This window comes from Scyliorhinus canicula, chromosome 7 (genome assembly GCF_902713615.1).
Source record: "Scyliorhinus canicula chromosome 7, sScyCan1.1, whole genome shotgun sequence".
Lineage (NCBI taxonomy): Eukaryota > Metazoa > Chordata > Chondrichthyes > Carcharhiniformes > Scyliorhinidae > Scyliorhinus > Scyliorhinus canicula.
In genome coordinates this window covers 208020423-208039347 of record NC_052152.1, presented here as the reverse complement: position 1 = coordinate 208039347, position 18925 = coordinate 208020423, and the positions used below count along the sequence as shown (strand labels likewise).

At 46.8% G+C, this 18925-nt stretch overlaps 1 protein-coding gene across 6 annotated transcripts in view; it reads right to left on the bottom strand.

Annotated features, from left to right (window-relative positions):
- Window positions 1-1771: 1771 nt before the first annotated feature.
- The window catches only part of LOC119969760 (copine-1-like), a 110624-nt gene continuing 93470 nt past the window's right edge, over window positions 1772-18925 (bottom strand). For all 6 annotated transcript variants that reach the window (XM_038803819.1, XM_038803813.1, XM_038803815.1 and 3 more), the window contains exons 9-16: window positions 17628-17714; window positions 14803-14862; window positions 12771-12904; window positions 12598-12652; window positions 11590-11641; window positions 8191-8324; window positions 6306-6542; window positions 1772-2529 (exon numbers count right to left, since the gene is read on the bottom strand). In XM_038803819.1, coding sequence (XP_038659747.1) covers window positions 2416-2529; window positions 6306-6542; window positions 8191-8324; window positions 11590-11641; window positions 12598-12652; window positions 12771-12904; window positions 14803-14862; window positions 17628-17714 — 873 coding nt within the window. In that variant the 3' untranslated portion in view covers window positions 1772-2415. The remainder of the gene's footprint in view (window positions 2530-6305; window positions 6543-8190; window positions 8325-11589; window positions 11642-12597; window positions 12653-12770; window positions 12905-14802; window positions 14863-17627; window positions 17715-18925) is intronic.

Below are 18925 nucleotides of genomic sequence, written 5' to 3'. Positions count from 1 at the left end.
GGACGAGTGGTATTAGGAGATCTGTGAACAGGGAAACACCAAGCGCTTGAAACCCACCTCATTAGGACTGGATGAGGAAGGGGCTAAATACTAACCCTACAAGCAGCCCAAACTAGATGTTGCCTTGTTTAAAGAAGAGATTCTGCAGTTTCTTGTACCACCAGAGGTGCTCCACCTTTAACTGCACAGACATTAAGAAAAACACAGCAAAGAAAAAAAATCTGGCTGGGGTATGTCTCATGCCCCACGTAAGCGTGGAAACTTTTCATTAACATATACAATTTGTAACCCTACACGTTGCTTAAGGTGGACTGCGGTTTGGGAAAGATTGATATAATCTTTGTGTGCAGACTGTCCACAGGAACTGTGCCAGTTTATAAGGGCAAGTCATTGATAAGATGCTCACTGTGCGAGTTTTGTAAATACGGGACTGGGCTAATCTAATCCAATAAACTACTAAAGTATTACTTTGGGACGGGGAGAAAGAGGCGGACTGCAAACGTAACTAGCTCAATCTGCAAGTTCTGCTAATACAGAGTGCCAGAAGCTGATCCTGCCAACAGATGGGGGAGCTGTTGGAGGAGACCCCACCACTCCAGGGTAAGGTGGCTACAGTCAACCTGTGGAAAATCAAATGGGAAACAATCCATTTTTCATTTTGGCAATTTGGGAGCCCCCACCCAGTTTCTCAACAGAAAATGACTGTTTTGCATTTTAACATTGTATAAGGTATAAAAACACAGATGAGTATTCAAAATAAAACACTGATAGACATTTCAAGGGGCAAAAACAAATAATTTGTGTCCTATCCAATGTATTTTATGCAATTTCTTAATCCTTAACCTGCCAACATTCAAACATTGACCAGTGCTCATTGGCAGAAAGATTAGAAAGCAGTGAAATAGAAAGTGCAACAGAAACAATATTTAAACAAAATCCCATTTTCATAGAATCCCTACAGTGTAGAAAGAGGCCATTCGGCCCATCAAGTCTGCACCGACCCTCTGAAAGAGCACCCCGCCGAGGCCCACATTTCCACCCTATTCCCGTAACCCAATAACCCCCCCTAACCTTTGGATACTATGGGGTAATTTAGCATAGCCAATCCACGTCTTTGGACTGTGGGAAGAAGCCGGAACACCCAGAGGAAACGCACGCAGACAAGGGGAGAACCGTGCAAACTCCTCACAGACAGTGACCCAAGGTAGGAATTGAACCCTGGTCTCTGGCGCTGTGAGGCAGCAGTGTTAACCACTGTGCTACCGTGCCACCCATCAATGGGGGCATCACTAATATTTATCCATCAATAAAGGGTTTGGGTACTACCAGTTGGAAATTATTAAATGCAAGGTAGAAAAGTAACGCGGTTGCAGGTTGCAGTATCGTAATGTAGTCACTATTTTCAGTAGCATGCAAGAAAGCATTCTAAAGATGATCACCATTGATGGCAACCTGATTGGTCTATTATATAGCGTATATACTCTAATAGGGATAATTACATAAGGTGCTTGCTGTACGAGTGAATAAAGCTTTGGAACTCAGATGTGTAAGGCAGCAGTCGATTCATTGGCCACTGCGAGAGAGTTAATACTTGCTTTAACAGAAGTGCACAGCTGTGTGAACTAACCAGGCAAAGACCCGGCTGGGGTTCAAAGCCAAGCAACATGCTAGTTGGGGAACGCTGACCTAACGGTCCAAAATTACCCTCCCGAAAATCAAGGAATATAGTCAGGTAGGTTATATGGGATAATAACAACCTTCAAACATCTTGCACCGAGAACACGTCCGTGTTTAACTGTAATGTCCATGTTCCCCACCCGCCAAGCACTGGTCAGTAAAAGATTATGTTTGTGAGTCTGTTAAGGTAGGATTCCAGTTTAGAGTGCCCAATTTCTTTCCCCGATTAAGGGGCAATTTAGCGTGGCCAATCCACCACCCTGCACATCTTTGGGTTGTGGGGGGTGAAACCCACGCAGACACGGGGAGAATGTGCAAACTCCACACGGACAGCGACCCGGTGAGGCAGCAGTGCTAACCACTGTGTCGCCCTCCGTTACCGGTTAAGTCATGTGAATGGCAGCATTGCCAACACTCGCGAGCCCTCCCAGGATATTCACTGACCAGACATGGTCACCTGCAACTTTCTTGATGCTTGTAGTTCGCATGGGCCATTTATGGGAAATTACATTTTGAATTTTCTGCGTCAAGTCAAGTATTTGAGACACTTCTTCTACAACCTGCAGGACTCACAGATGTTGGATCTGCTGGTGTGTATGCATCAGTCACCAGGCGAGTTACTGGTCCCAATCATTGGTATCTGAGTCACAGTTAGCCTGTGTGGGTGTGTGCACAGAGATGAAGGTGGTGCTTAAGTGTTCTATCAAACACCGTGCACCCAGCATGCCTGATGCACGGTTACTGGGCTGGCTTTGGGGGGTTCACTGGTGGCAGGTTTCTCATCTTGAAGTACGACACCAACTGCTTGGGCACCTCGGCCAGTACAGTCTGGGCCAGAGCTTCCTTGGGGGCCTGAGAAAGAACGAGGAAAAATAAAAATCAGCATTACCATCAATGGAGAGAAACAATGGTCTTCACACAGCATCGCGTCAAACCCCACAATCTCACAACAGAAAGCTCTGCCCCCAATGTGTTATATTCCCCAAACTGTTTCCAATTGAGACTGTTGGGACAAGAGGCATAAATATAAAATAGTCGCGAATGGAAAGAATTCGCAATTACTTTATATAATAAAGGTGAGGTGTGGAACTCACTACCAGCAGTATTTGGTGCAGAGAGCATTGATGTAGTTAAGGGAAGACTTGATGGAGCCATGAAGGAGCAGGTATAGGGGATATAGGGGGCGGGGAGGAATGATAGCGTGTCAGAGCAGAAGGGGCGGGGGGGGGGGGGGGCGGGGGTGGTTGTGTTCCCCATTATAAATTCTCCTGTTTCTGACTAAGGGACCTACATTTGTCTTCACCAATCTTTTTCCCTTCACAAACCTATAAAAACTGTCATTGTTCATGTTCCCTGCAAACTTATTCTCAGGCTCTATTTTCTCCTTCTTAATAAAAATAATCTTTAGTAGTGTCACACGAAGGCTCACATTAACACTGCAATGACATTACCGTGCAATAATCAATCCCTTGGTTCTCCTTTGCTGAATTCCAAACCGTTCCCAATCCTCAGGTCTGCTGTTTTTTTCTGGCCAATTTGTATGCTTCTTCCCACTTTCCCATTTTACCGTTGTGCCAGACAGGAATGAACAACTGTTGCAGTTCCCCCATGCGCTCCTTGAATGTTTGCCATTGCCCATCCACTGTCATCCCTTTAATAGCGTTCCCCAATCCATCACAGTCAAGTCGCACCTCATACCATCATAGTTTCCTTTATTAAGATTCATGACCATGGTCTCAGAATCAACTACGCCCCCCTCCACCTTGAAGAAGAATTCTATCATGTTAAGGGCGCTCATCCCCAAGGGGTCTCACGCAACTAGATTGCCAATGATTCTGTTCTCATTACACAGTACCCAGTCTAGGATGCTGTGTTCTGTAGTTAGTTCCTCACTGTATTGGTCCAGAAAACCATCCCGTAAGCGCTCCAGGAATTCCTCCTCTACAGTATTGAGATTAATTTGGTTTGCCCAATCTATATGCAGATTAAAATCACCCAGAATTACAGATGTTTCTTTATCTGATGCGTCTCTAATTTCCTGTTTAATGCCATTCCCAACATCACCGCTGTAGTTTGGGGTCTGTATACAACACCCACTCATGTTTTTTGCCCCTTGAGTGTTTTTTCAGCTCTACCCATACAGATTCCACACTCAGAGCTAATATCCTTCCTCAATGTGTTAATCTCCTCTGTAACCAGCACAGCCACGCCACCGCCGTTTCCTTTTTGCCTGTCCTTCCCAAATACTGAATATCCCTGGATGTTCAGTTCCCATCCCTGGTCACCCTGCAGCCATGTCTCAGTAATCCTGACTATATCGTAACGATTTACATCTATTTGCACGATTAATTCATCCATTTAATGTGAATGCTTTGCACATAAAGCCTCAAGTCTGGTCTTAACATTCCTTGACCTGTTCCCATTACTTTCCCAGAGGCCCTAATAGTTTCTGGCCCTTGATTTCTCTGCCTATCACTTTTCCTATCCCCCTTACTGTCTTTTATTCTTCTCTCAATTCCCCCTCCTCTGACCCCTTGCACAGGTTCCCATCCCCATGCCATTTTAGTTTAAATAAAGTGATGCAGAAAACGCAGCTCTCAATTTGCACACAGCAACCTCCCACACGCTTATGAGAATAGCAGAGCACCTAGAAAATATTGGTAGGATCAGACAAGAGTCAGCATGGATTTATGAAGTTGAAAATCATGCTTGACAAATGTACTGGAATTCTTCAAGGATGAAACTAGTTGAGTTGATGAGGGAGAGCCAGTGGATGTGTTTTATTTGGACTTTCAGAAGGTTTTTGACAAAGTCCCACTTAAGAGATTAGTGTGTAAAAATGAAGCACATGGGATTAGGGGTACTGTGTTGAGATGGATAGAAAACCGATTGACAGATAGGAAACGAAGAATAAGAATTAATGGGTCTTTTTCAAATTAGCAGGCAGTGACTGGTGGGGCTAGGGTTAGGGATCGGTGCTGGGACCCCAGCTATTCACAATATATGTTAATGATTTAGTTGAGGGAACAAAATGTTATATCTCCAAATTTGCATATGACACCACGCAAGGTGGGAGGGTGAGCTGTGAGGAGGATGAGCTGTGAGGAGGATGCAGAGATGCTTCAGGGTGATTTAGATAAGTTGACTGAGTGGGCAAATGAATGGCAGATAGAGTATAATTTGAGAAATGAGAGGTTATCCATTTTGGCAGCAAAAACAAGACGGCAGACTTAGATCTGAATGGCCATAAATTAGGAGAGAGGAACGTGCAACAAGACCTGGGTGTCCTTGAACACCAGTCACTGAAAGTAAGCGAGCAGGTACAGCAGGCGGTAAAGAAGGCAAATGGTATGTTGGCCTTCATAGCGAAGAGTGCAGGAGCAGGGATGTGTTGCTGCAATTATACAGGGCCTTGGTGAGGCTACACCTGGAATATTGTGGCAGTTTTGGTCTCCTTATCTGAGGAAGGACATTCTTGTTCGAGAGGGAGTGCAGTCAAGGTTTACCAGACTGATTCCTGGGATGGCGGGACTGACATACGAGGGGAGATTGTGGTAGCACAGTGGTTAGCCCTGTTGCTTCACAGCGCAAGGGTCCCAGGTTCGATTCCCGGCTTGGGTCACTGTCTGTGCGGAGTCTGCACGTTCTCAGTGTCTGCGTGGGTTTCCTCCGGGTGCTCCGGTTTCCTCCCACAAGTCCCGAAAGATGTACTGTCAGGTAATTTGGACATTCTGAATTCTCCGTGTGTGTACCCGAACAAGCGCTGGAATGTGGTGACTAGGGGCTTTTCACAGTAACTTCATTGCAGTGTTAATGTAAGCCGACTTGTGACAATACAAATTATTTTTATAAAGATTGAATCGGTTAGGATTACATTTGCTGGGGTTCAGAAGAATGAAGAAGGAATCTCATAGAAACCTATAAAATTCTAACAGGACTGGACAGGGTAGATGCAGGAAGGATGTTCTTGACGGTGGGGGGTGTCCAGAACCAGGGGTCACAGTCTGAGGATACGGAGTGGACCATTTAGGACAGAGATGAGGAGAAATTTCTTCACCGAGAGAGTGGTCGGCCTGTGGAATTCATTACCACAGGAAGTAGTTGAGGCCAAAACCTTGAATGTTTTCAAGAAGCAGTTTGATATAGCACTTGGGGCAAAGGGGGTCAACGGCTATGGGGATAAAGCAGGGATCAGGTTATTGAGTTGGCTGATCAGCCATGATCTTAATGAATGGCGGAGCAGGCTCGAAGGGCTGAATGGCCTCCTCCTGCTTTCTACGTTTCTATAATAACCAGATAAATGTTTGACCGATGTTGTTAATGGGTAGGTTTTGTCCAGGACACTGGGGATAACTCCCCAGGACACGAACATGAAAAATTAAAAATACAGGGACCACCATTTGGCCTATGCTGTCCAAAAACTAGTTAGACCTCTTAATCCCTCTCTCCAGCTCATGCAATGGAGCAAATGCATTTCCAAGTGCTGCCCTCTGCCACCCTTTCAGGCAGTGGGTTCCAGACACCCACCACCCTCCAGATATCCCTCCAATTCCTCTACCAATTACTTCACATCTATATATACGATGGCATCGATGCTGATGCTCTAACCTCCAGGCTGTTGTACTTACATTTTGAAATTGTCTGAAAGGTACAAACTGCACAATGTCCCGGAAAACCGGTTCTCCAGTCAGTGACTTCAGGACCCCTTCGTCACCATCAAGAAACTCCATGGCTTGGAAATCTGCGCTGCCAACACCAACAATAATGATGGACATGGGCAACTTTGAGGCTTCGACAATTGCATTCCTCGTCTGATCCAAATCAGTTATCTCCCCATCGGTGATAATTAACAGGACATAATATTGCTGAAGGGGAAGAAATCACAAAGAGTCAGGCATCATCAGCATTAAATGCATGGGAAGATCCCATGAACATTGCTCCCTCATTTCCCCAGGGGATCATTTCTATGGGGTCAGAGGGTAGTTTCACCAGCGATCACCCTCCAGTCCATCATCCCAAACAGGCTGTTAACAACGGAGACTGTGGTGCAACTATTCAACTGTGGAGGTCATCACATCCTGTAATTTCCGCTGCAAACCCCAGAGGCAGCCACTCGATGGGGTGCGTGGTGTGTTTGTGTGGGGGTGATTGCTGGAGGAGGGTTGCCGGGGGAGGGTTGCCGGGGGAGGGTTGCTGGTGAGTCTCACATTGGATAGAATTGCGAAGCAAGAAGCTTGGATGTTCAATCCTTCTGCCCACAACCCATCCCTCCACTAACTAATTGCACGTCATACGTACTGGAGGTAATTGCACTAAGCCAGCGCTCAAACAGTCTAGGGTGAGGCCCAGCATTCAATTCCGACCTTGGGTGACTGTGTGGAGTTTGCACATTCTCCCCGTGGCTGCGTGGGTTTCCTCTGGCTGCTCCGAGTTTCCTCCCACAGTCCAAAGACGTGCAGGTTAGGTGGATTGGCTATGATAAATTGCCCCTTAGTAACCAACTGTGGGGTTATGGAGATGGGGCAGAGGAGTTGACCTAGGTGGGGTGTTCTTTCAAAGGGTCGGTGCAGACCCGATGGGCCGAGTGGCCTCCTTCTGCACTGTAGGGATTCTATGATTACCTCCCAAAGACAGGACCTCTGCTACTTGGAAGAACAAGGGTGGCAGATGCATGAGAACACCACTGAGAGTTAAGTGTAGGGCTGGAGTCACCTATAGACCAACAATACCTTGTTGGTGCAGCTAGTGATGTCCACATCTCGCAAATAAATGAGTAAAAGGATGCTACTTCCTAAAAGTTTTGAAAAACAACCCAACATGTTCCAAAGTTGTCATGGTGACGTTGAAACTACACCTCACCCCATTCCAATGCATGGATGATAGGCTTAGAGAAATACCTCCAAGACAAGTACCTTCCCCTCAGTCAATAACACCTCACTTCAGATAGCCTCGGCACCAGCTGCCTAGCAGAAACAGAGTCTCAACACTTTCCTATCTCCACATTGCTGTAGCCTACGAGTCCCCAGCCTCTCCGCACCTGCCAATTCTTCCCCTTGAAGTATTAGTCAAGTATATTTACTCAAGTATATTAGGGATAAGCAACAAATGCTGACTTTGTCGGCGATGCTCATATCTCAGGAATGAATTTAAATCCATCCAATTATCTTTTGGAAGTTATTTTTGAATCCGCTTCCGCTCCACAAGCATCACGGTCCAGCTCACAACTCACTGCGGGGAATATAATTCTCATCTGCCCTCCGGATGTTTCACCAATTACCTTAAATGTGTCGTCCTCTGATTACAGACCCTCGTGTTGGTCAGCTTTTCTTTATTTACTCCTCCCAAAGCTCATGATTTTGAGCACTTTTATCAAACTCCCTCTGATGCTCGGAGGAGCCCAATGCCAGCCCCTCCCGTGTGAAGCAGGCAGGCTGTGTGGAGTGAGCTTTCTCTGTGGACAGTTCTGACATTGCCCCTTGTTTCCCCGCTCTGCACCATCCCCCCGGTACTCACCCCGGCGGTGTTTTGCCGAGCGGAATCCGCAGCAAATTTGGACACGTGAGTTATAATGGGGGAGAAGTTGGTTGGGCCGTACAGCCTCACGTTGACGATGGCATTGCGATAGGCATCAATAATACCCTGCACCCCTGACAATAGAGAGAAAACAATGTTCATCCATCTCAAATAGCACCGCACAAGGGGTCAAAACCCAACATTCGGGCAAAACTCATCAACTAAAGATTTGGACATCACTCTGTCTCCCATGGTGAACCATTACATTGTTCTCCATTAGGTAGATCTGGAAGGATTCCTCGTTTACTCCATAGGAAAGGCCTCAAGACCTCGTAGGCCATTCGGCCCATCGAGTCTGCTCCACCATTCAATGAGATCATGTCTGATCTGATGTGATAATCCTCATCTCCACTTTCCCACCTTATTCCCATAGCCCTGGATTCCCTCACCAATTAAAAATGTGTCAGCAATGCTTGACTTTTTCAGCAGGGTCACCTCACCCAAGTACAGAAAAGAAGCTGAAAGCAGAAAGGTGAAAGCAGCAGAGTTTTAGTGCGGGGGCCACACTCTGAATCACTGCAAGCTTATGGACAATGTTTGCCGCTGATGCAACAAGAAATGCAGGGATGCAAAAGGCAAGGCAAAGACAGAGCAAGAAAATTTTAATTAGAGGAAGCCTCAAACTGCTGCGCACCATGTGAAAAGCTCGGAGCAGGCAGAGGAAGATACTTACATCTTTAATGTTAATGAGGAGTGAGCGGAGCCTATATATTAATAATGATAATAATAATCGCTTATTGTCACGAGTAGGCTTCAATGAAGTTACTGTGAAAAGCCCCTAGTCGCCACATTCCGGCGCCTGTTCGGGGAGGCCGGTACGGGAATTGAACCCGCGCTGCTGGCCTTGTTCTGTATTACAAGCCAGCTGTTTAGCCCACTGAGCTAAACCAGCTCAGTGGTCTATTTATACTGGTGGTGGTGGATGGGAAGCAAATCAAGATGGCGGTGGACACAGGAGCGTCAGTGTCAGAAATTAGTGGGGAGACCTGCAACCAAAAACAAGGGTGTGCCTCCTTGTGGTCAAAGACAAGGGGCCTGGTTTGTTAGGGTGGGACCGGCTCAGCAAAATTCCATTGAGCTGGGGCGAGATCATCGAATTTACACTGCAGAAGGAGGCCATTCGGCCCATCAAGTCGACACCGGCCCTTGAAAGGGCCCCTTAACCAAGCCCACACCTCCACCCTATTCTCCCCATAACCCAGCAACCCCTCCTAACATTTGGACACGATGGGGCAATTTAGCGTGACCAATCCACCTAATCTGCACATCTTTCAGGACTGTGGGAAGAAACCGGAGCACCCGGAGAAAACCCACGCAGACACAGGGAGAATGTGCAGACTCTGCATAGACAGTGACCCAAGCCGGGAATCGAACCCTGGCCCCTGGGGCTGTGAAGCAACAGTGCTAACCACTGTGCTGCCGTGCCGCCCCAAGATACTGAGATAAAGTACACAACAGGTGACTGACCAATGATGTTGTTTAGTATCCGGATGTGTTCAATGATGAACTGGGTACATTGTGAGATACTACGGTGAATGTGTACATAAATCCTCAGCATACTCCTCGCCTTTTCCAAGCACAGGACAGTGCTCAATGCCATGAGAGGTGGAGGAGTTGGAATGGCTACTAAGGCTTGGAATCATTGAGCCCATTCAGTTTTCTGATACGGGGGTAGGCCGGGGGGGGGGGGTGTGTGTGTGTGTGTGTGTGTGGGCCGAAGCAGGGGGCTCTTTCAGAGGGTCGGTGCAGGCTCAATGGGCTGAGCCTCCTTCTGCACTGTAGGGATGCTATGTCTATGAATGAGAGGTAACCCTATTGTGACATATAGGATTCTCAGGGGGCTCGAAAGGGTAGATGTGGAGAGGTGGTTTCCCCTTGGGGGAAGAGTCTAGGACCAGAGGGCATCATCTCAGAGTAACGGAGGCCACCCATTGAAGACAGAGGTGAGGAGGAATTTACTCTCTCAGGGGGTAGTGAATCTGTGGAATTCATGACCTCTTGAGGGATGTAGAGGCTGGGTCATCAAGTATGATCAAGGTTTGCGAGAGGTTAGGCTCTTCCAGTTTAAACTGGTACATAGGGCTCATAGGACGGTGGCGAGGATGAGAAGGTTCTTTGTCGGTTAGAGGACAGGTGTGGGTGGGGCTCACAAATCACGTCCCCATTTGAATAAAAATATTTTTCAAAAGTAGGCTGAAGGTTAAGTAAAGGAATGAAGAATTTATAGGGTTATGGGGTACTGAGGATTATTGTATCAGATTTGTCACAATCTCATTGACTGGCAGAGCAGACTCAGTGGGCCGAATGGCCTACTTCTGCTCCTGTGTCTTATGAAGGGATTTGAACAGAAGGAGCGTAAATTTTGAACTGTAAGTGATGCCAGTCAGTACTGGGGTGGTTGATGAAGGCATTTAGTAAGAGTTCCGACCTAAACATCCAACGTTTGGATGACTCCAGATTATAGAGGGTGGAAGACAGAAGCACAGCCAGCACTGCAATGGAATAGTCCAGCCTGGAGCTAACAAAGGCTTGGAGGAGGATTTTGGTAGCAGATGAACTGAGGCTGGGGCGGTGACAGGCAACATCAAGAGTTGGATGTCGGCAGTCTGTATGACGGAGTGGGTGCCGTGTCGAAAGCTCAGGGCACCAAGGTTACAAACAGACAGACAACTGGCACTGCTCGAGTTCAATCCACCCAGCATACAAAGAAATGCAACTGGCTGGACATTTTTGTAATAACTCACTTCTCACTCCCTGATCAAAGGAGGAAATGGAGCCAGTCTTTCCTTAACATAGGTTTATTTACAGAGCTCAGAGAACACAAACACGGACTCCCAACTTAGGGAGACCATTTGTTACATATACTTAAGAACAATGTCCTAAATTTTCCCCAATTTGTAAGAGCTGCTTCCAATTACAACTAGAGCATGCGCTTCATCATAACAAGGTCACAACTCCTGGGCACCCAGCAGACACAGCTCTCCACAGCTGGCACACCAATTCATAACAAAGTCAAGGGGAGATATTTGGTCCACCAGGAGGTATTCAGGGTTACACGAGCAATGTGGGGAGGTGAAGTTGATGCACAGAACAGCCATGATCTAACCGAATGGTGGAACAGGCCAGTCCCGGTCCAAGTTCCAATTTGGAATATATGGGTATTTTTATTTGTGGAAGTTTCAGGTGGCACTGAATGGAATGAAACCTAATCCAGACAGGAGTTTGCCAGGATTGAGCAGGAGGATAGACTGAACAGAAAGTATCTGCCCTACACTGTCCTTCCCCTGTACTGTTAGTGACCCGATTATACTTCAACAGATTGATGGAGAACTTTCCTACCTTGGCAGTATGGATTGTTGGGATCAAAATTCAAGGAAAACTCATGGGATACCTGAGGAAAATAGAAAATAGCAATTAGGTGTAAAATGTTCCTTACTGAAATTCTCTCAACTGAAGATTTTCGCTCAGTTTTCACTCCTTCTCTCTGGGTCAGTGCCACATACTTCCACTACCCAATGACTTAAGTTTCCATTGATCTAATCCCAGGATCAACTGCAGCATAAAGTGACACCGGTCCAAATGGTGCCACAGCCAGATCCCTCTGCAAAAACTATTCAGGGACTTGCCACCTTTGGGTCTGGCCCGAAGTGTCTGAGCTCCACTCGGTGAGGTAACTTCTCTGCTGGAGGTTCGAGGATAGGATGCGACAACAGATTCCAGAACTATAGTCACTTCCCAGAATAACAATCAGAAATACCTGGGGTTGGGGCAGCACAGTGGCTAGCACTGCTGCCTCACGGCGCCGAGGTCCCAGGCTCAATCCCGGCTCTGGGTCACTGCCCGTGTGGAGTTTGCCCATTCTCCCCGTGTTTGCGTGGGCTTCACCACAACCCAAAGATGTGCAGGGTAGGTGGATTGGCCGTGCTAAATCGACCCTTAATTAGAAAAATTGAATTGGGTATTCTAAATTTATTTTAAAAAAAACAAATACCAGGGGTTCATGGAGATTCAGAAAAGTCCCATGTTGCGATGATTACAACAATCAGACCAGATTGGACAGATCATGGAGATGGTGTTAGATGACTGCACACTTCTGTTTTGTGTGCTTGGGAGGAAGAGCAGATCGATGGAACTCGATTGCATGCTGAGTAGTGGCAGCAAAGTTAAACTGGTCATTTCAATACAGCAATTCCATAGCACAAACGGCAGAGGGTGGACATTATGACTCAACTGCTAATTCTCACTTGATAAATGCATTGTGAAATCTTAACCGATACCATCAAACAGCATCTATAACAGTGCGCACCAAGACACGGCACTCCCAACCTGCAAACCACTCACTCTTACCTGCCAGTTGGGAGGGATTTGAGCACCAAATCCAAATGCAGGGAAGAGCTTATCTCTGTGGAAACAGGGAGAACAGTGTGACGAGGCAGAATGAAATGCAGACATCTGATTTCTCATTTCACAACCAGGAATGCTTTGAAAACAAAACAATGGAACAGAGCGAGGAATCTTACGTATCGTAATCCTGCACAACCTGCCCGACAGACCAGATGGCAGTGAGGTACTCATTGACTCCGTTTGGGCTGATATAATGCAGGGAGTTTGGTGAGCGCGGATCTCCATTGGATCCAGTGAAGTCTACACCAACCTGCAAGAGGGGGAAAATTGTAAAGCACATTTAATAAAAAGAACAAAACAAGAAACCATAATGCTTTAAAAATAAAACTTTTAGTCCATCCACATGTCCTATGTTCTGTTGTCGGCACTCCTGTGTCCACATTTGTAATGGGGACCGCCTATGTAAACATGTCACATTGTAATTACACCCTCCCACCAGTAGCGGTGCTCTAATTGCTCAGATTTTCACCTTTCAGTGTCGATCAAACCAATTCTCCTTCCTTCCATATTGGTCTTTGATTTGAGATTTCACAATAAATATAAACAAATATTTTATATCGAGGCAAGGACTGAATGAGCTTGAAAATGTTAACTAAATTTGATCTGGTCCATTTTTACCACGCCCTTCAACCCCATTTCAACTGACGACTGCCCTTGCTCTCAACTCCCAGTGATCAAGACGAGAGATTGACCAGTCCAAAATAAAAGTCGCCACAAACTCACAGGCCAAGCCACAATGGAGAAAGGCCCACTATCTCCGATCAGAAGATTATCAGTTCTCACAGTAGAGTTCCACACAACATGTTAATCGTCTTTCTTTTCATATGCATTTCGACCCAGGGTTTTCACAATCCAACATGCAGAACATACTGCTCCTTCCATTCTGCTCAGCCCTCCAGTGGCTCAGCATGCTCATGTCCTTTACTTCATTCTACTAACATAAGTCAACACTTCCTAAATCAAAAAATTTGCAATGTCAAAAACCTCCGTTCCTCAGCATCTGCCTCTCAATCAGTGTGATTGACTATTTTATTAAAAAAGATCAATTTCATTCTTGGTTGCGGTTGCTGCTCTGAAGGTTGGCATTCTGCTCTGCAAAGGTAGTCATGGGCCAGCTGAGAGGCTTGCTAGGTCACTTCAGAGAGAACTGGAGAGTCGATGTATTGGTGTGGAATGCCCAGTCCAGGCAAGGATGGCAGGTTTCATTACCTAAAGGGGCATTAGTGAACAAAGAACAAAGAAAAGTACAGCACAGGAACAGGCCCTTCGGCCCTCCAAGCCTGTGCTGACCATGCTGCCCGTCTAAACTAAAATCTTCTACACTTCCGGGGTCCGTATCCCTCTATTCCCATCCTATTCATGTATTTGTCAAGATGCCCCTTAAACATCTCTATCGTCCCTGCTTCCACCACCTCCTCCGGCAGCTAGTTCCAGGCACTCACCACCCTGTGTAAAAACCTTGCCTCGTACATCTCCTCTACACCTTGCCCCTCGCACCTTAAACCTGTCCCCCCTAGTAATTGACCCCTCTACCCTGGGAAAAAGCCCCTGACTATCCAATTAGTGAACAAGATGCATTTCGTTGACAGCTTCACAAGCACTTTTACTGATAAAACTTTATTTCCCCCAACTCAATTCACCAAAAACCAACATGGTGAGATTTAAACACTGGAGTAATAATGAAATTTCCTTCTAAGCATCCCAATTTCCGCTCTGGCCTGTACGAAACTCCAATATTACAATATGGAGGGCACCAGGCAAGGGGACAGTATTGTGTGTCTGGGGCTGGTTTAGCTCACTGAGCTAAATCGCTGGCTTTTAAAGCAGACCAAGCAGGCCAGCAGCACGGTTCGATTCCCGTACCAGCCCCCCCGGACAGGCGCCGGAATGTGGCGACTAGGGGCTTTTCACAGTAACTTCATTGAAGCCTACTCGTGACAATAAGCGATTTTCATTTCATTTTTCATTTTTTCAAGTGATGTACAAAAACTATCAACAGCTTCTTCCTCAAACCTCCCACAGGGCCCATGCAGTGTTACATTACATTTCCACTGTATAATCACAGGCAGAGCGAGACACACCGGAGGGCTGGACACCCCACAAAGTCTGGGACCCTGCTGAACTCAAACATTATTGAAATTTACTCACCGTGAAATTGATCTGACATCCTCCCATGACGTAATCCAGGAACGAATATTCAGTTTCTATCTGTTAAATCAAACTAGACGGAATTAACACAGCTGGCAACGGTCGGTCTGCTGACAAAGCGATTCAACGTGGTAAAGACAAAGAATTCTTCCCCTCTCCCCGGGGATAGAACCTTCAGGTTAGAACTCGGCCGCACACGGGTGTATTCAGGAGGCAGGTGCTCCACATGAAGGCTACTGGAAAATTGGAACACATTCCCGGAAAAATCTGTAGATGCAGGAGGCCCATCGGAAATTTCACGGCACAAGATTGTTGCTGGATCAGAGCATCAAGGATGTGGAGCAGAGGCGGCTAAACAGGGTTGAGCTGGAGGTCGGCCATACTCTAATTGAATGGCTCGAGGATCAGAATGGCCTCCTCCTGTCTGATAGGCTCAGGGGACTGAACAGCCTCATAGCTTTTCAGAATATATTTATTTAATCATGAGATGTGGGTGTTGCTCATCCAGTGCCTTCATATATTGTTTGATACTTTGTGGATTGGCTAAAGACTGGGATTTGTGATGTTGGGGACTTCAGGAAGAGGCAAAGATGAATCATCCACTCAGCACTTTTGGCTGAAGGTTGTTGCAAATGCTTCAGCCTCATCTTTTCCACATAGGCGCTGACCCTGGTCATTGAAGATGTGAATACTGGTGGAGCCTCCTTTTCCCAGTGAGCTGTTTAATTGTCCACTGCCATTCACAACTGCATGTGGCAGGACTGCAGAGCTTACGATCTGATGGGTTGGTTGAGGGGTAGCTTAGCTCCGTCTATTACTTGCTGCTTGGTTGAGGGGCGATCTGATAGAGGTCTGCAGGATTATATGGGGCATGGATAGAGTGGATGGGAAGGCACTCTTTCCCAGGGTGGAGGGGTCAGTCACCAGGGGGCATTGGTTTAAGGTCTGTGAGGCAAAGTTTAGAGATGTGTGAGGCAGGTTTTTTACACAGAGGATGGTCAGTGCCTGGAACACGTTGCCAGGGGAGGTTGTGGAAACAGATACATTAACGGCGTTCAAAAGGCACCCTGACAAACACATGGATAGGATGGGTATAGAGGGATACGGCACAAGGAAGTGCTGAGGCTTTTGGCCACGGTTAGTATCATGACCGGTACAGGTTTGGGAGGGCTGTAGGGTCTGTTCTGGAGGGTTTTGGTTCGATTGTTTGGCTGGTGGCCAATGAATTGGCCAAAGGCCGTACTCTGCCCGCCGATGGGGTCTTACCCGTGAGGGTTGATTTTCAGAGGATGCAGGAAGTTGGGTCCTAGACACTCAGCAAAGAATCTAAAGCAGAGTCAGCATGGTTTCACGATAGGATGGCAGAGAAAGTTATATATCCAAATTTGCCGGTGATTCAAAGTTAGGTGGCATTGTAGCCAGCCGTTGCAAGGAGATATTGATAGACTAGGTGAATGGGCAAAATTATGGCAGATGAAATTCAATGTGAGCAAGTGTGAGGTTATCCATTTTGTATCATAAAAGGATCGAGCAGAGCACTTTCTAAATGGAAAGAGGTTGAAATGGATGAATGGAAAGTAGACTTCGGGTTCAGGTGCATGGGTCCTTAAAATGCCAGCCTTTATATCCAAAGCATTGGAATATAAAGATGCGGGTTGTGCTGCATCTATGTGCTGCATCTCCAGGGTCCCAGGTTCGGTTCCCGGCTGGGTCACTGTCTGTGCGGAGTCTGCACGTCCTCCCCGTGTGCGCGTGGGTTTCCTCCGGGTGCTCTGGTTTCCTCCCACAGTCCAAAGATGTGCAGGTTAGGTGGATTGGCCATGATAAATTGCCCGTAGTGTCTTAAAAAATAAGGTTAAGGGAGGGGTTGTTGGGTTACGGGTATAGGGTTACGGGTGGATACGTGGGTTTGAGTAGGGTGATCATTGCTCGGGACAACATCGAGGGCCGAAGGGCCTGTTCTGTGCTGTACTGTTCTATGTTCTATGTCTTCCTCCAAAAATGCTGCTTAGCTGCAGTTTTCTGAACCCGGAGAGAGGTTTTTGAGACCTGGATGACTCTATGGCGAAAAACCATCACAGACTGGATGCAAAAACCTCCAAATGAAGGCCTGTTAACCGGTTGTATTTGCTGTCTATTCACTCAGTTATTGTTAATAATAAAAACAAATTGTTTAAATTTACAAACCTGGTGAGTGTAGTTATTGAGCAGTCAAAGACCAGAGACTTCAGGTATTTTGTAAGAATTCATTGTGAATTTCAATTGCGTTGTGACTCCAGGTCAAGTGAGGCTGGAATTGACCACTCGCTAGGTCAGGAGGTCAAAACAGCTTCACAACGGTTTGATTACAACTGTGTGGCTTGTGAGGTCATTTCAGAGGGCGTTAAGAGTCAGCCACATTGCTGTGGGTCTGGAGTGACGTGTAGGCCAGACTGGGTAAGGACGGCAGATTTCCTTCCCTCAAGGACATTAGTGAACCAGATGTGTTTTTAGAATAAACAACAATGCTTTCATGGTCACTATTAGTGACTAGCTTTTAATTCCCGATGTTTTATTAATTTAATTTAAACTCCACCAGACTCTGTGGTGAGATTTACACCCATGTCCCCAGAGCCTCTCGATGACTTGTGCCGTGAAATCCACCTCCGGTTCCTGTGTAACAGGGTTGAGGGGCCGAATGGTCTCCCTGCTGCTTCTGTGTTGCCAATGCTCAAGATCAGGCATCCCTTTATATTACCATTTGGGAGTGGGATGATTCCCACAAGGAGTAAACTGCCCCACAAACTCAGATATCTCCCAGGTAACTTGATTCAGGATTGATGTACCTTACAAGATCGAACCCGAACAATGCCGGAATTCTTGTAGCTTTTCTTCTTCTTCTTCTTCTCCGGGTGAATGCATTCAAACTCAATCTTCAGGAGAGAAAACACACCATTCAGGGATCAGTACTGAGCATTATTGCGTACTTAAACCCTTCACTCCAGAATTGGACCCCCACCCCACCCACCCCGCCCCACCCACCGCCTGTTACCTCTCTTCCTCGTATTGGATACAGCCACACAAATTTTCCTTCAGATTCTTCGACCACCTCTAGATTTCAGTCAGTCCCCTCCACAACAGCCTCCTGTCTCTAATGTGTCAATAGCCTTGGGACCTTCCCTTTCCCCACACACTCTGCCCCCATTCCACCAAAAAGCTCAAATGTGACATCCAGAGTTAAAAACCGTTCACAACGACTCTCGTCCATTCTTACCGAGGATTCTGAGGAATGGGACTTCTCCTTTCCTTTCCGACCACCATCTGCACGCTTTAAAAGCCCTAACATTATGTCACCCTCCACCCGAGCTGTGTGATTAGGATGGGCAGAATAGCCAGCTCCTGCTCTGGATCCATTCTGCTGCAACAATGTGCCTCAAAAGCCCAGCTTGCACAAAGCTAGCATCACCCCAACAATGCCAATGTGATTTTTATTTCCTCCCTCAACGTTTCCTTGACCGAGACACTAATCTGCATCGCCTGCTGAAAGTGCGCTGAACTGGCCACCTTGTGCCTGCTGGTGACTAGCCCATCCCCCCTCCATATTGCAGGGTCATAACAACCAGAGGAGGGGAAGAGAGAGGAAAAGAGGGAGCAAGAGAGAGAGCATGCGAGAAGAGAGAGAGAATGAGAGAGCACACAAAAAGAGTGCAAGTGCAAAAAAGCGTGGGTGAGGTGAGTGAGTGAGTGAGAGTGAGTGAGTGAGAGTGTGAGTGAGAGTGAGAGTGAGAGTGTGAGTGTGAGTGTGAGTGAGAGTGAGAGTGTGAGTGTGAGTGTGAGTGTGAGTGTGAGTGTGAGTGTGAGTGTGAGTGTGAGTGAGAGTGAGAGTGAGAGTGAGTGAGAGTGAGTGAGAGTGAGTGAGTGTGAGTGAGTGTGAGTGAGTGTGAGTGAGAGTGAGTGAGAGTGAGTGAGAGTGAGTGAGAGTGAGTGAGAGTGAGTGAGAGTGAGTGAGAGTGAGAGTGAGTGAGAGTGAGTGAGAGTGAGTGAGAGTGAGTGAGAGTGAGTGAGAGTGAGTGAGAGTGAGTGAGTGAGAGTGAGTGAGAGTGAGTGAGAGTGAGTGAGTGAGAGTGAGTGAGAGTGAGTGAGA